This window comes from Callospermophilus lateralis, unplaced genomic scaffold, assembly GCF_048772815.1.
Source record: "Callospermophilus lateralis isolate mCalLat2 unplaced genomic scaffold, mCalLat2.hap1 Scaffold_169, whole genome shotgun sequence".
Lineage (NCBI taxonomy): Eukaryota > Metazoa > Chordata > Mammalia > Rodentia > Sciuridae > Callospermophilus > Callospermophilus lateralis.
The window spans coordinates 615,625-633,985 of record NW_027512767.1 but is presented as its reverse complement, the minus strand read 5'-3'; the positions used below and the strand labels follow the sequence as shown (position 1 = coordinate 633,985).

Sequence of the window (18,361 nt, the reverse complement as noted above, 5' to 3'; positions counted from 1 at the left end):
AGTTTATTTTTAAGAATGATCTGCTATGCTCTAAGTAGTTCAAGTACATTCCAGCAGCTTAATAATGTGAAAATAGAGGCAACTGGTCGTGCACCTGTTCCTCAACACACTGCGTAGTTACTAAATAACTGGGAAAAATGTTAAATGTGATATATTTTTATACTCTGTAAGTATAATCATGAGCTATTTCTGACTTATGAATTAAATATCTTTATTAAGGGAATAAAACTTGTTTATATGCTTTTCTTCATCTACAGCAGATAATTTAAGTATAAAATGTTATTTATAAATAATGTATTTGCCACATATTTGATAGTAACATTAGCAAGATTGCTTTAGTACTTTAGATAATAAAAAATTTATTTGCTGTCTTTGTAAGTGGTCTGGTTAATAGTTTGGGTAATTCTAGGCATATATTTCCTCTTTTTAAGGCAGAAAGGAACTTACATGTGGTCTTCTTTTTTCTCCTCTTAAGAGTGATTCAGGAGCTCAAATTAACTTTAAGTCTTTGTCAGTAGTTGCTTTATATAAAAATCAAAAAATTTACTGTATTTAAAAAAAATACAGTAATAGCTCAGCAATATATCCTTTGCCTAGCATATACAAGGCTGTGGGTTTGATCCTCAGTACTACATAAAGATAAATAAAATAAAGGTATTGTGTCCATCAAAAAAATTCTTAAGAATAAATAAACAAAATGTAAGTGAGCAATAGGAAAAATACCTGTAATCTGAACTCCAAATGTAAACAAAAGTTGTTAAGGTTGTAGTTTTCCAGAATTTACCTATGTCTATGAATATAATGATGTTTAAATTCATACTGGATATAATCATTGAAAGCTATGAGCCTGAGACTTGCCTTATCTTTTAAAAAATGAAGTGTAATTTTCCTTTCATGAAAAGAAATAGATATGCTACAATACTACTTTATACCTGCTATTATATCACAAAGTCTTTAATAGCAATGGCTTGCATTGGCATTTTTAATATAAGTTCACCATAATTAGTTCTAGTGTTACCTGGTATATAATGTGTACTTCTGATTTTAGGTGGTAAGAAAATATTTTAGGGCTTAAAAAACTTTGGATAGTATAGTAAGAAAGTTTTTACCTTTTTCAGTTTTCTTTCTACTTATGATAATGAAAATCTGTTTGATGCTTCTCTCTCTTTAACAGTCTTTTATTTTGTCCATTTTTTTCATAGCCTTCAGCAACCTCTTACTAAAATTTCAGTAATAGATTTATCATTTCTTTTATTTTCAACTTATCTCTTAAAAGAAATAACAAGTGATATTAACTTTCAAATAATGCCAGAGATTACATCTCCTTTTAAAATAAATTTAAAGAAAATACACTGTTTAAAATATGTTAAGTAAATGATAACGTATCATGGACTAGGGTTTGGTACAAATTCTGATGATGACAGACAAATGATAAAAGGTAGAAAACACTGCTGTTTAAAATTTTAAGTTACTTGTAAGTTTTTCCCACTATAAATATGGTTGCAGTGAGCATTTGTATAGCTAATAGGCTAATTATCTTTTTTGTATAAAAGATAATTATAGACAATATCTTTTGTATAAAGTAGTAGAACAGAACAAGTGTGTTTGGAGCTCCTTGTTTTTGTGTGTATTTTCATATAATCTTAAATCTAGAGATTATACTGTGAATCCTCTATTCCCCTATTCTAGTTATAGAAGAGTTATTCCTCTAACTCAGCTAATTTCCTCTTCTTTAGACTTGACATGTTCATTTCTTACCCCTCAATATTTAATAAGTTCATTCACAAGTACCTAGTTTTACAACCTTTACAACCCGAATATTCAATCCAATAGTTATTCTGAAACTGTGAAGTCATCTATATTATTATCATCGTTTTACTTTGGTGATAGTTTAATTTTTTAAAGAAAGTGATCCCAAAGAAAAATTATCATTGATGTTAATGATATTTTTTTCCTGTAGCTTGCCCAGTTTCGACAAAGAAGAGCTCGATTGGATGGACAAAACCCTCATAAGAAGCCAAAAAAGAAGAAAACCTCAAGCAGTAAAAATGATGTTCATGGCTTGAATATTGATCAATCAAAGGGTGAGGAGATGTTCATAAATAGTTCTCAGGGTGTTGGATCAGCCGTGATGCCTGAATCCACAATAATGAGAACTCTAAACAATGAAGAAATGCTTAAGCATGAGCAGGTCTTTTGTGTTGATGTAAGTATTCATCCAGATTTTAAAACATTCTACCTCTAACTAGAAAGTAGTGGCAGTAAAAAGTCATTAACATCCACCTGAGGGAAGCTTGACAAAGTCATTGACTTTTTAGCATCAAGAACTGATGATTCTTTTAAAGAACTTGAACTTTTCTGATGGCATGTTAAGGATTTACTTTTATTTAAAAGAGTTACATGAATTAGAGGAATGGTGTCTTTGATGCTTTTGGCTTACAGATGACATCTACTATATATGTAAAAGTTCTTGCTACTTTTGTATTTATAACAATGCCTTGTGATAAATTTTATATGGATTATTATAAGTCATTATAATTCATAATGAAATGAAATTTTTAAAGATTTGGATAATTTTTACTAGTTTTTTAATAGTATTTTTGTGAATTTTCTATCATTGTTACTAACTGCAATGTCTTAGTAAAGCAGAATTTTTTTTTTTTGTAAAGTATGATATTTAGCAGGGGAAAAATGTCATAATTGTAATCATGTTTTACTTTTGTTGTAGCCAGAAAGTGAGATTTCAACCACAGAAGATGATTGCACTTCGGAGGTAAGACTAACATATCCCAATTAAAAATGTCATAAATAGAATTGATATTTTTTTGAAATTATTGATTGTTTGTACTTTATTTCTTATAAATTTATATGCTTCTGTATATATTTAATATAATTTAAGGTAGCATAATATAATATAAATAGATTGAAAAACTGAAAATTATATTTTACTGCTGTATCTTTTTTCAGTGGTTAGCTAAAGTCTTAACTGTTTGAATTGCTTAATCCTTAATTATATAGCAGCCCTAATTTGGTTTTTAGGAAAGTGAGTCTGCATTTCTAGGATCCATGACCATTTTAAGATAGCCATTTAGCACAGTAAAAATTTTATAATTTGTATGATTTTTATAGTAATGCTTTTTACAAATGTTTGAATACTAGTGTGTGTGTGTGTGTATATATATATGTACACACACACATACATTTATATATATAAATGTTTATTGGAATTAATGTTGCTGTAGTGTTGTGCGTGTGTGTGTGTGTGTGCATGTGTGTTACTGGGCATTGAACTCAGGGCCTTGTACATGCTAGGAAAGCACTTTGTCACCAAGCTACATTCCCAGCCATTTTTAAGTTTTATTTTAAGATAGATTCTCACTAAGTTGCCCAGGCTGTCTTTGTACTTGTGATCCTCCTGTCTCAGCTTCCTGAGAAGATGGGATTAACGCTGTGCATCACCATGCCTGACAATGATGATTTTTATTTTAGGTGATAAACCATAAAATAGGCATTGGTCTCTTAAGAAATACCTGCCTTCTTTATATGTTTGCAATAAGTATCACTTTGTTATCTTATTCTTTTTAGATATGATTGTCATTTCTTTGCTCCCAGATTTAGAGTACATGGAAAATTATTCTTTACTCTGAATGTTTAAGCAACTTAGTATATTTCATAAGTCTGAATTTATTGTAGGCTTCTAATAGAAAAACTATGTCCTTTTTTTAAGAGAGAGAGAGAGAGAGAGAGAGAGAGAGAGAGAGAATGAATATGAATTTTTTTTTGTAGATGGACACAACATGATGCCTTTATTTTATTATTATTTTTTAATGTGGTGCTGAAAATCAAACCCAGGTCCTACCCATGCTAGGCAAGCACTCTACCGCTGAGCCACAATCCCAGCTCGAAAAACTATGTTCTTAAATTAACATATTACAGTTTTTATTTTTGTTGTTTGAGTGTGGGTGTGTGTTTGTTACTGGGGATTGAACCCAGGGGCACTCTACCACTGAGCTACATTCCCAGCTGTTTTTATTTGAAACTGACTTGCTAAGTTGCTCAGGCTAACCTTGTACTTGCAAACCAGAATTATCTCAACTTTATCCATGCTGTGGTTCTCTGAGGACCTGCCTCTGAACATCTGCCAAGAAAATGCTCCAGCAGAGCAAAATCTTGAAAGTCATTCACAAAGACATTTTTAAAATTTGCCTTGAGTTTTTTTCTGAGCTGGCACAAAATAAAGAAAACTACAGGGGAAAAAAGTCAGAGGCATTCTCTTAAATAAATCTCTAAAACCTGGAAGCTCTGAGGACTCCCAATAACTACTGATGCCTTTCTGAGCTGCTTGACTATCATACCTCCCAGTCTGGAGGTGAGATCACTTTTCTGTCAAAAATGTCTGTTGCCTGAAGGAGACTCAGGTCTCATCACTGATGAGAGCAAAGATCAGATAGCAACTCTGCTTTTGTGGAGTGGAGAAACAGGGCTTTCAGGTTGTATATTGATGAGTATTGTATGCTGTAGCTTGGGGAATTTGGTGGGAAGGCCTGCAACTAACTAAAGATGAGGATGAGAAGAATGAAATGGAGGAGAGTGAGGTGAAGTTTGAGAACTCTTCTGCAAACTTATGAAAAAAATCTTAGATAAGAAGTTGAGAATCTTAGTTATGAAGGTTTTGACAATCCTCCAGTAGGCTGTCTTCAACCTGCTGCATTGTGACTAGCACTCAGGGCTGAACAGCGAACTCAGAGCAGATCATAACAGTCCAGGCACTGCAAGACAACTCTACAATCGGCAACATGATGGCCAGAAAGTACTTAGAGATAGATCCTAACCAACTCATTGTGGGGCATTATAAATATGTTTAAACTGAGTTAGAGGAGAACAAACTGAATATTTGCTATAGAGGTATTAGATATAACTATTATACTGGATAAATAATTTATGTAATACTGATAACATGATATTTGACATGATCTTTGATGATATTTACAAATATTCATTTTATTACACTGTTACTTCAAAATAGAAATTTTAGTGTGTACTACAATCAGAATGTGTCATTTCTGAGTCATGAAAAAGTAATTGAAATTTAGAAGTATTATAATTTGAAAATTATCACAAGTGACTTTATATCTAGAATTAGCATTCCTACATTCTTGTGGTTTTTCACCAATTACAATAATGTGTTAACAAAAGTTGTTTTTTTGCCTTCCATTTAGCTTTATTTCTCAGAGATTATTCTTAGAAATAAAGTAGAGCAATCAAACTGATTTTTTAAAAGTCTCTTAGTTAGGACCCTCTCCCCCGACCCTTTTTTTTTTTTAATTTGGCAGTTGTGGGTATTGGGCCTTGCACATGCTAGGCAGATGCTCTACAACTGGGCTACATCTTCAGTCCTAGGATTTTTACTTTTTAATGTGTCATGCCTCATACAGACTTAATCCTAACATTCTGACTAGACATTCTGACTTGTCTGTCCTACATATTTCAATGTTAACAATTTCATTCTCCTGGGTTCTATTAACATAGAATTGTGAAGGCTTAAGATATAGGCAGGAATGTGGGCAGGAATGAAGTTGGGTTTTGTACTCTTAGTGGTAAAAAGGCAATTAAATGATTAATTGATAAGAAATTAATTTCCCACTCCTTAAACCCTATGTACATATTCTATCATCCTCCTTTCTCTTACTACAAAATATCTGTTCTACAGACAAGTGGTGATATGTTAAAGAAAGCCCCCACATCAGTCTGGATTGGCATGACTAGCAGTAGTACTATCCCCAGAGGAAAGTTCTTAGGGGAGTGTTCTTTACCTCTTTATTTCCCTTTGCTTGCTTACTAGCCTTTAATTAAATTTATACCAGTAAATGGTTTTATTTGAAAATAAATAAGGCTTAATTTTAAAAATATTTTTAGCTAATTTTAAGGAAGCATTTTGTAAAAGAAGATCTAGTAACTTGAAGCTTTTAGTTATCTTTCTGAAGACTAAATAGGAACTGCACTTAGAACTTCAGTTAACTTAAATGAAAGTGTCTTTTGCATTGTAAGAACTTAGATGTTTGAGGAATGATTGACATTTGATATGCCTCTTAGATACTTCAGTTAAATATAATTACCATATTTGTTTTGCTATTAAGGCATTTTCCCTAGATGTAAAAGATACACAGTTAGTAGAAATATTATTGTTAGGTAAATAAAATTTGGTCTCATAATATATCAGGAAATTATTTTTATACAGGTAAATGATTGCTGTAATGTGGTGAAAACAGGAAAGCCTACCAATTTATTAATGGTACAGTATATAAAACTACTCATGATACTAATATTTTTTATTATTTAAAATCATTTGACTTACTAACCAAGCTTTCTCCTGTATGTAATTCTTTCTGTATGTGATTTCTAAAAGTTACTAGATCTTCTTTACTGCTTAACAAAACAAAGTTACCTCATTTTCATTATAGCATGGAATTGGAACAAAATTTGCAGATATGCTGTTTAGGGGTAATATCACATTAATAGCAAACCAGATTCCCATAGAAGTGAACTTCAAAGTGAAGAGTGATGTTTTAAAGTGGATTTTGTTATGGAATTCAATATTCGAATTCCTCTCTCAGGAATGTTGCTAGTACTGAATTATTAAAAATATTGGATTGATTTACGAAGAAGAATTTGGTGTCGTTGATTCTTATTCTGAACAAGGCGCACACTATAGTGAGACTCACCTAGAGTTGATAGAAAATGAATTAGTTGGGAAACCTGAACATGAGCCCGAAGAACTGAACAGAGAACTGGAAGAAATGAGGACCACCTGTGGGAATGAAGGATTGCATCAGGTACATTTACCTTCTGTGGCCTTTGTTTGCTACTCACAAAAACAAAAACAGAAAATTTTTTTTAAAATATTTTTTTTAGGTGGACACAATATCTTTATTTTACATTTATGTGGTGCTGAGAATCGAACCCAGTGCCTCACGCATGCTAGGCAAGTGCACTACCACTTGAGCCACATCCCCAGCCCTCCAGGAAATTTTAATGATAGTTTATTTATTTAATGAGAATTACAGGTGTTAACTTAAGATTATCTCATTCACGAGAAAAATGGGGTTCTTGCACATAGTATTAAGAATCCCATTTTACACCTAGAATTCAACTATTTGGGGTAACATGTATGTTACTTTGTTTATTTAACTTAATAAGATAGAGTAAAATAACTTTGGTGATTTCAGGACAGATGTTTTTCTTATGAGCCTGAAAGAAAATTGTGGTATAAATCATATTTTTTTAAAAATGATGACTTAAACCCATTAAGAATGTCAGCATGTCCCTGTAAATATTATCTGCAGTTAGAGTGACATCTCTTGTATTAAGTAATCAGTTATGAATCAAGACGAAAATGGAATATTAATGAGGATGACAGAATAGATTTCAGTTTCATCCTCTCCAAAAACAAGTTTATGCTGTTGCCTGGTAACAGATTGGGGGAGCTCCCCAATATAAAGGCATTCGCTTCTAGAATTAGATATATAGAAAAGCCAGAACAAGTGAAAATTTTTTGCATGTGCACATTAATTTCTTTCAAATTGATTTGGAAGTAAAACAAATTTCTTAAAGCTCATAGCTTTCAAATGTGGGAGATAGCATACAAATTGTAAGAATTCCACTAATGTGTTTTGAATCTCATATTTTTTAAAAAGTTGCTTGTAACAATGATAATCAATTTTATGTAAAATATAAGCCTAGAATGTAATTATTTTCACTGATTTCCTTTAGTTACAAGAATTTGAAGCAGCAGTTAAACAAAGAGATAGTATTATCACACAGCTCACCGCCAATTTACAACAGGCAAGAAGGGAAAGGGACAAAACGGTGAGAGAATTTTTAGAGTTGACAGAGCAAAGTCAAAAATTGCAGATTCAATTCCAACAAGTATTACAAGTAGAACAAGACTTACTCTATTTTTATAACGAATTTTTAAATTTTTTCGCTTTCTAGAACAAATCTGTTATAAAGCCATTTGTTTATTCATACTGGAAAAACTAGTGAATAAGTGTTATGTTAATCAAGAATTTAATTTATACTTCTTGGGTAGTTTCTTGCTATTGTTTTCTTTGTACTTCTTCCCTGTCTCTATTTAAAAATTCTACAAAGTCTTATCATGTGTATTTTTGCAGAAATTTAACCTGCAGTTACACCCTACTTTTTTTAACCCTGGTATGGCTTTATGTTAATTAGGTTCTCAATTATAACTAGACTGACAACTGGATACATTCCATTTATCTTTAGTTGGAACTATAATCTAATTGCGTTAAACAAAAGGGAGGAATTTAAGGTAAGAATACAGGCTTGTTTATAGAACTTAAAGGCAGAAATAGAATCAGAACTCTGAGAGAAATTGGAACTAGAGTTTGAAAAGTCATCAAGAATCCAGGAAGAACTTTCAGTCCACATTTTTCTCTGCCTGTCTGCCTGTCTTATTTCTCCTATTTTCTTAGCTTTATAATGTGAAAGGTAAATTCTTTGGCTCATTACCCAAAGTGCACATGACCTATCAGCATGTTGACAGCATGGAAACATGTTGGCTGAGATCGTAAGCCTATGAAGTGAGCATAGTTTCCAGAGAACCCCTGTGGGCTGAGGGTACAATAAAGTGAAACTTCAAAATTTAATATTTTAAATATTTTCTTTCTATTTTCAAGTTACAGGCTAGTGAAACTCTACGAAACCGCACTCACAGTAACACAGCTGCAGATTTACTGCAAGCCAAACAACAGATTCTCACTCATCAACAACAGGTTGAAGAACAAGACCATCTATTAGAAGATTATCAAAAAAAGAAAGAAGACTTCAAAATGCAAATTAATTTCTTACAGGAGAAAATTAAAGTATATGAAATGGTATGTGTATCTTAAGGAAGTCAACCTACTTGTAGCAGCTTTGTAATTAACTTTAAAGTTTTTAATGAAGGTGTTTATCTTTTTTTTATGCATATGCACCCAAAATTTCATAATTGAGACAAACTCTTTGAGTATATAAAATAATATATTTCAAAAACATTGAGAATTTCATAGTAATAGTTTTAAAGATGATACTACTCATTACTCTGCTCCTTAAAAGTGATCTGCCTATGCTAAACTAAAGTCTCAGGAGAATCTATTTTTATAACTAGGATCTTTATCCTTTTTCCTCCAACTAAATGTATTTCTTCTTATTTTAGCCATGATTATAAAATTCTGAAAAAGAAATTTTGTAAATTTAAATTAGAAAAAAATATGGTTGATTCTTTTTATTCACTTGAGTTATATTCCAGTTTGGGGGAATTATTTAGTCAATAAGTGCTCCTGGTAGGAAATGTATCACATGGATTGTAATCTTTAATCTTAAAAGCAATTCATGCTAGCAGATTCCATTTTTTTGTTTGTTTTTTTTTTTTGTTGTTGTTTTTTTTTTTTGAGAAGTTAAAGTTTAGATGTGATTATCCTGAAGCTGCCCCATTAACAGGTGCCAGAGTTGAAATTCTGAGCTCCTTGCACTACACTGCACTCTGATCCTTGCCATCTCTGTCCTCTTTTTTGCTCTGTGAGAGCTGAAACAAGGCAGTGTGATCACCGTGTTTGAATGTAGCTGAACATCATTTTACAGTAACTCAAATTTCTTGCCATCACTCTGTGTGTGTCTACAAATGTCTATGAAAGCACCATTGGTATGGATTTGTGGGTTTCAAATAAATTTGAGCAAGTAGGCAAATACAGAATCTGGGAATAATGAAGATGGAGAATACATATAATACAGCATATTTTATAAACTTAGCAGATTCTACAGGAAGTTGAGAAATTACCAAGACAAGAATATTGTTTGGATAACAAAAGCATTAACTAGCACTTATTAAGTACTTACTCTATAACAGTCAGTATTCAAAGCCTCTTACACATATTAATGCATTGAATCATCACTACAACCCCATGAGATAAGGGTACCTTTATCATTTACAATTGATGGTACCAAGACAGTGCAAGATGAAGGAAATAATCCAGGTGCAGAAGTGATGTATTTATAGAGCCAGATTTCAAAGCTCAGTTATCTGACTCCAGAGACTCCTCTTTGAAAAATAGGAAATGTACAAATTAAAATTTTAGAAGGGCATGATTTTCAACTAAGGTAATTTAAAGATTATGCAAGTGTTTACAGAATACCTATTCTGTAGTAACCCTTGCAATAGATATATGACGGACCTTAAGATGTCCCCTTTCTTCACTGAACCCATGGAGAGGTGTGGCATGTACACAAGTTACCACAAAATAAAAAGTAAGTGCAGGTAACAAGTGTTATGAATGTTTTGACGAGGTCTGATTTATGAGGAAAAGATTCAGGGTAGACATCAGCAGGGAGGTAATATTTGAGATAGATCTATAAATTGGAATAATGTGTTATTTATATTTTGTTTACCCATAAATTGGTATAATATATGGAACATAATATATGGAACAGCTATTCAATACCTATTTGGTAATCAAGAGAATTGTTTATGAATTCATGACAAATAGAGATAGGCAGGATATTCTTTGCGGGGTGTGGAGTGGGCATAAAGACCCAGGCTGAAATGTTGAAAATGTATAGGGAGCAAAAAGTAATTTACTTAGAAAGCAATAGGCTTTGGAAGTGTCTTTCTGGAGGGTAAGAGTAGAAAGACAATCGAGGCCTAAGTTGAAAGTGCCCGGATCTAGGATTTTATTATTTCTTATTGTCACTAGGCTGTATAATTTCAGATAATCTAAAATTTATGTAATTCATTTTAGTAATGAAAATAAACTGTTTATTTGAATGTTAGCAATAATACTTTTATTGTTCTTCTTATTATATTTTAATTTCTCAGTTTTCAAAAAATTTAATCCCTTTGAGAAGTAGTTCTGTCAGAGCAGCTGAAGTAACTATATTGATAGTCAAAGGCTCATTATCCTAATCCTCTAAACCTCCTGTGTTATAGTGGTCACAAACAGGAAGTATATTATTCCCCACTCTTTCAGGTGTAGTTCTAAAAATAGAGGTTTCCTTGACTGAAGGGCTCTCAGTTTTGTAACATAGAACAAGTGATTTAAAACCATGTAATTTGAAAAAAGCTAAACAAAGAAAACTGTGAATTTGTGGTGTTTAATAGTTGAATGAAGAATTATGGTTATCATATTAGGTGTTGGACAGTATTGAATTAAGTTATTTTCTTTTATGAGGAGTGTTCCTTTCATCTTATAGAAAATCAGGAAATAAAATTATAACAGATTTTTATATCAATGTTAACATTTTTCAAAACTAGTTATTATTTAACAGTTTAGCTAAAATTGACCATCATGAACTGATTTTACTTTTTTAAAAATTTTTTTAGTTGTAGATGGACAAGATATCTTTATGTATTCATTTATTTTTATGTAGTGCTGAGAATTGAACCCAGTGCCTCTTGTGTGTGAGGCAAACACTCTACCTCTGAGACCCAGCCTCAGTCCTGATTTTACATTTTATATAGGTTCCAAATGATTTATAAATTTCTTTCTAGTATATGAATATATTTGTATAAAGCTCAGTAAAAATAAAATACCTTAATTATTTTATTTTAACCTCAAACACATTCTGGGAGATAGAGGAAATTTATCTTTATTGTACAGTTAGAAATACCAGGATTAATAGATTACACTAATTTACTAATGTTGCATTCTAGTGTAGAAATTAAGAAGGCTCAGCACTTGGTAATAACATATGATGTAATTGGAAAAGGAATATGTGACACTAAGACAACAGCTCATAGTCTCACTCAAGAGGCTGCACAAGATAACCTTGTTTTATGTAGTGCAAAATTTGGCCTTTATTTGTTAGGCTCAGAAGTCATATTATTTTTTTCTTGAGCTATATCAGAGGTGAATTAGTTCAAGAGGTTAATGTTTAAGTCTAAATATAAGACTGTGAATTTAAAATGAGAAATAATTATCACAAACTTCAGATTTTAAGCTCATTGGATTTTATATTCTTTCTATGGACAGATGAATTTTAAAAGCCAGGTAATAATCTAAAAAGTTGTTTATTAAGTATTAGATGAAAGGGTGTTGGAGGAATCAGATGTTCAGTGGCATGAGGTTGAAATAACCTGTTACATCCATCTCAGAATAGTAATGTTCATGTCTGTAGACTAAACTTCTTAAATGCTCCTTGCTGTAACTCCCAACATTGTTTTCTGCATTCAGTATGGTTTTTCGAGAGGGATCAGACTTCTCAAAGGTTGACGGTGCGTTGGTCTTCTTCCAAGAACTATACTCAATTGATCAATGCCTACATTTTCTTAGTACATTCATTCAAGGCGCCTAGAAGTCCTGTTTGGCAAGGACTCATGTCTCCTTAAGATAACTTTACTTCCTTACCTATATTTTCATCAGTTATATGTATTTCACTTATTTCCTTGGCTTTGGGACTACAGCTCTTAACTGTTTAATGAATATGCATTAATATGTCTTGTCTTAGCCTAATCTTCAGTTCCAAAATTGAGTCCCGAGATAGGAACTGGGGAAAATTATCTGATGGTCTTTTATCTTTCTGTTTGAACTGTGGGTCTAAGCCCAAGTTGGTATGCTGTAAATATACAGTAGTGGTCTTAGATGTCACTTGATGTTCAGTCACTTAAGCATTGCATATCCTTAAATTTCTGATTCACTTAAAACCCCAGGAATGAAGTTAAGGAAGACTTAAAGGAATCCACTTTAGTTCTTGTTGTTGTTCTCATTTTATAGCACTTGTCCATGAAATACCTTCAAATCACTAGAATCCAGGGGAGGACCGGTATTTATTTATTTTTTGTTTCTTCTGAGAATCCAGGGGAGGACCGGTTTTTATATTTTTGTGTCTTCTGAGAGTGTCTAGATAGTATGTAGTACTATAACTAGCCATCAGAAATACTTATATTTAGAATATTGACCAGTTAATAAGAAAAATAAAAATGTGATAGTTTATATAGATATTTTAGTCAGACTGGTTTTTGTTTTGTTTTGCTTTTTTTGGTAGTGCTAGAGATCAAACCCAAGGCCTCACACATGCTAGGCAAATTAGATTGCATTTTTAAATTTAAATATTTAATCACAGCACAATGTAAGAGAAATTTCTTCCCAAGAAGGGTAAAACTGTTATATTTTTTGCTCATATGTACTGTCAGGTAGATAAGTCCTAGGTCTCCTTGTACTGGGAAAAACGGGGGTGGGGGGGCAGGCCCAACAGTTGCTTTTTATAGAATTTTATAAAAAGGAGACACCCATAAGAAGTTGCCAGAACCTAAAAATGTCATTCTTATATTTTCATTTTCTTTTCTTTCTAAAGGAACAAGATGAAGTAGAAAAGTCAAATAAAAAAGAATTACAAGAAAAGGAGGCAATCATCCAGGCATTAAATATAAGAATAATAGAAGAAGAAAAAAAGAATCTTGAGCTAAAGGATCAAGTCACAGCCACTGAAAAATTAATGAGAGAATTACAAGAACAAATTGCAAGTATGAAATTAGAGCTGGCTAATTCTAAGCAAAAACAAAGACAATATTCTGAAGAAATAAAACAATTAATGGGTACAGTTGAAGACCTTCAGAAAAGACATCATTACACAGATAGCCAGTTTGAATCTGATGTGGTACAGAGAATGGTGGAACAAGAAATGCAGAAAAGATTAGAACAACTCCGAGCAGAGATGGATGAAATGTATGGGCAACAGATAGTACAGATGAAACAAGAGTTAATAAAGCAACACATGTCACAGATAGAGGAACTTAAAGCACAACATAAGGAAGAAATTGAGAGTGTTTTAAAATCACATTTAAATATTACAATTAATGAAGATCAAATAAAGTTAATGAACGTGGCAATAAATGAACTGAATGTGAAATTACAAGATACTAATGCGCAAAAGGAAAAACTCCAAGAGGAACTAGGAATAGTTTCAGGAGAAAAATCTACTCTGCAGAGACAACTTGATGACCTTTTTGAAGAATTGAACTTTTTTAGGGACCAAATTCAGAGAGCTAGAATGATAATAGCTGAACAAGAAAGTCAACTGAATGAAGCACGTAAGTCTTTTAGTACAGTGGAAGCTTTAAAAGCTGAGATTGTTCTGGCATCTGAATCTAGGAAAGAACTAGAATTAAAACATGAAGCAAAAGTTACAAATTACAAGATAAAACTTGAAATGTTGGAAAAAGAAAAAAATGCTGTATTAGACAGAATGGCTGAATCACAAGAAGCTGAATTAGAGAGGCTGAGAACACAGCTCCTATTTAGTCATGAAGAAGAACTTTCGAAACTTAAAGATGATTTAGAAGTTGAACATCAAATAAATATTGAAAAACTTGAAGATAGCTTAGGCATTCACTATAAACAGCAGATAGATGGCTTACAAAATTTAATGAGTCAAAAGATGGAAACAATGCAATTTGAAAAAGACAATTTGATTACTAAGCAGAATCAGTTGGTTTTGGAAATTTCAAAACTACAAGATTTACAGAAGTCCATCATGGATTCAAAATCAGAAGAAATGACCCTTCAGATGCATGAACTCCAAGAGGAAATCGAAATATTAAGACAAGAAAAAAAAGAAAAAGGTACGCTTGAACTAGAAGTTCAGGAATTACAACTTAAAATTGAATTATTGGAGAAACAAATAAAGGAAAAAGAGGATGACCTTAAAGAAAAGTTTTCACAACTTGAAGCAGAAAATAACATTCTTAAAAATGAGAAAAAAGCTTTTGAGGACATGTTGAAAAATTTATGTTCCTGCTGAACAAGAAGAAAAATTGATTTTCATTGACTCCAGCAAGTCCATATCCAAAGATTGCAGCTGGCAAAAAGAAATGGAAATGCTTACAAAAGAGAATGAGGCCCTCAAGCAACAGTGTATTCAGCTAAATGAAGAAATTGAAAAGCAAAGAAGTACATTTTCATTTGCTGAAAAAAATTTTGAAGTTAACTATCAAAAGTTACAGGAGGAGCATACTTGCCTTCTCAAGGTAAAAGATGATTTAGAAGACAGTAAAAACAAACAAGAATTAGAGTATAAAAGTAAACTTAAAGCACTTAATGAAGAGCTTCATTTACAAAGAATAAATCCAATTACAATCAAAGTGAAAAGTGTCATGCTTGATACTGACAAAGCTTTTGTCACAGAGGCATTAGAAATCTTTGAAGTTGTTGAGAAAGATACAACAGAACTTATGGAAAATCTTGAGGTAACCAATCGAGAAAAGCTAGAATTGTCAGAGAAACTGTCTGATCTCTCTGAACAATTAAAACAGAAACATGGTGAGGTTAATTTTCTCAGTGAAGAAGTCAAATCTTTAAAGCAAGAAAAAGAGAAAATTCTATTGAAATGTCAAGAGCTAGAACTCCTAATTAACCATCATAGAGCAGAAAATATAAACATGTGTGATGTTCATTTAAGTTCTTTACAAGATGGAATAGTAACTACTATAAACAAGGATTCTCAAGGATCATTATCTAATGTAGGTGAAGATTTTGGAGAAGAATCAAAAACAGTAGTGGAAGAGAAAATTTCTTTTGAAAATGTGGCTATTAGAAGAGAAAGCAAGCAAGAACAGTTATTTTCACCATCAGTAACAAATGAGTCCCCACCTGGGACAGATCAATCAAGTGAAAATGATAAACTCCATCAGGAACTTTATGAACTTAAATCAGAACAGGTATGTTTACTTATTTACATATGGTATAGCACAGTGAAAATGTACATTTCATGCTAAAAAGAGTTTTCACCTTATTAAAACAAAATTAATAAAAGAAAATGAAAGTGAATCATGTAATTCTCATTTGGATCTATCATTTATCATTTAATTTTCTTATTTTTTTCTTAAACTGTTTTTCTTTTAGCTAATCTATTATGTATTCTGCTCAGAAAATAAAGCAATATTTTCTTTATAAAGACAATAGTTTAAATAATATTGTTTAGAATCTCAACTTTACAAAAGTTATTGATTTTATAACTTAGTATTTTGTTGCAATTTCAAAGACTTTTAGAGTTTTTATTTCATACTGGTCTTTTTCAAGGTTCCACAATTGTAAACAAACTCTTGAATTTTTTAGTACCTTATGCAGTTGTTCAATAGTTATAAATTCTTTTTCCTTTGTGCAAGAAAAACACTTAAGCCCTAGAGTTTTTTGAGTCTTATACCTGAGGAGGAAAAAAAATAGTATTAATTCTCTGGACAGCTAAAGAAGTAAAACACATAAAATAATAGGTTATTTCCTTTTATGTCAGCTATTCATATTAGAAATAATAGAAAAGCCTGATGTGTATCTTCAGTATGATAATGCTAAATAAACTTTTTATAATTAAAAACATCTTTTAGCTGTAGATGGACATTTTACCTTTATTTTATTTATTTATAATATGGTGCTGAGGAGTTAACCCAGTGCTTCACACATGCTAGTCAAGCTCTCTACCACTGAGCCACAACTGTAGCCTGCTAAATAAACTTATGTGTTTCTAAAACTTAGGTAACAAATATCTTTTGCAGATATAAGAGTTTAGTGTTGAAAGAGAGAAGAAGTTAAGGAGTATATATTTCAGTGAGGAAGACAGGTAATAAATGAGAAAATAAGACAGAAATATTGTTAACAGTCTATGAAGAAATAAAACATGGTATTGTGATAAAATAAAACAGGGAAGCTCACAAAAGAAATTGAGAATGATGGGTGGAGGTGGGTGGTGGTCTGGAGCTTGGAGGAATTAACACTTGAACTGAGATTCGAATGAGAGGGAAGAGGCTGCATTATGGAAATTAGAGCAGTTGTACCATGAGTAAATTTGAGGAACCGAATTAAAGGCCTATGTAGTTGAGTTTGAGAAGAGTTTGAAGAAGGAAGAAACTCAATCATAGGGAGCCTTATAGACTTTGTAAGTTTAGATTTTTATCCCTAAGTACAATAGGAAGTAATCGGAAAGTTTTCAGTTTTTATTTCTAATGACATGTTCATGTTGATGATCTTTTAAAATGTGGTCATACTTTACGTTTTTAATAACTTGAATAGACCCAAGAAATTCAAATTGCTTAACTACTATTGCTATGTTAAATATTGCAAATTGTTTTTAAAACTATAAATGGTGGTAATTACTCCTAAAAAATGTCAGACATAATTTAAATTTTATTAAAAAGCATTATTCGAAGAAGACCTGAATTTGAAGCACATTTGTCAAATTGGTGAAATTTTCTTAATAGGAATTTTGTTTCTGTATTGAAGATACTTGCAATGGTATTTAGATACTCTCTCCTTTAAATTAACTAAACAAAGTGAAGAAAAGCAAGTCTGTAAATTGCTCCCATTTATCATTACTAAAATAAACCCCATCATTGATACAGAGGGGGGAGTAAGGTATGTATGCAGGTGGAGGGAAGCTCACAGAAGAAATTGAGCGGTGACTTACATAGTGATACTGTTTACTTGTCTGAAATACTGCAGAGGCAACAAAATACTCCTACTCTCAGTATTAAACTTAGTAATTAGAGCAGATATATCTCACTGAAACCAAAATAAATGTGGCTGTTAAGAATTTTTAACTGGCCTGCTGCAGTGGCAAATGCCTATAATCCCAGCTGAGGGAGGCTGAGGCAGGATGCTAGTGAGTTCAAAGCCATCCTCAGCAACAGTGCGGCAGTAAGCAACTCAGTGAGACCCTCTCTCTAAATAAAATACAAAATAAGGATGAGATGTGGTTCAGTGGTCGAGTGCCCTGAGTTCAATCCCCAGTACCAAAAAAGAAAAAAGAAAAAGAAAAAAATAATTTTTAAACTGAAAAGAAAGAAATGAATAGTTTTGGAGTATAATTCCAGATTATCAAAGAGTCTTTTCAACATTGGGGTGCAAGGAATAAGGAGTGGCAGGAACATCATAGATATTGGCTAGTTATTGATGCTGAGAGAAGCCATAAATTCAAGTGTGTGTGTTTAAAATTGGAGGTAATTATTGGTATTGGAAGAGATACTGAGCTTAGAAACATCTACTGGAGCTTAGAAACCTCAAGAGAAACCATAATATCAGTTCTGTGAGTGAAGAGACACTACTATATAGGCTATATAGACAGCTACTATATCCCTAGTACCTGGAATAATGTTTTGCACATGATCAGCAGTTAATAATGTTTTACGAATGGATGAATGAGGGGTGAATAGGGGAAATAAACAAAGCCGCTTTATCAAGAATCAGCTGTGAATCAGGATAGGCCTTCATGTTAGAATGAAAATCAGAATAGCTTTTGTCACTTGCTATTTAGTATTGTTCTATAAGCCCTAACCATTCCAAAGATAAAAAGATACATGGCATAAATAGAAGTAGATAATTCA

At 32.1% G+C, this 18,361-nt stretch overlaps 1 protein-coding gene across 1 annotated transcript in view; it reads left to right on the top strand.

Annotated features, from left to right (window-relative positions):
- LOC143387210 (A-kinase anchor protein 9-like) overlaps nucleotides 1-18,361 on the top strand; it is a 54,316-nt gene that overhangs the window by 11,668 nt on the left and 24,287 nt on the right. Inside the window, 8 exon segments of the mRNA XM_077108145.1 lie at nucleotides 1,961-2,206; nucleotides 2,729-2,773; nucleotides 6,239-6,290; nucleotides 6,658-6,833; nucleotides 7,771-7,926; nucleotides 8,697-8,894; nucleotides 13,345-14,769; nucleotides 14,771-15,706. Of these exon segments, the coding sequence (XP_076964260.1) occupies nucleotides 1,961-2,206; nucleotides 2,729-2,773; nucleotides 6,239-6,290; nucleotides 6,658-6,833; nucleotides 7,771-7,926; nucleotides 8,697-8,894; nucleotides 13,345-14,769; nucleotides 14,771-15,706 (3,234 nt within the window).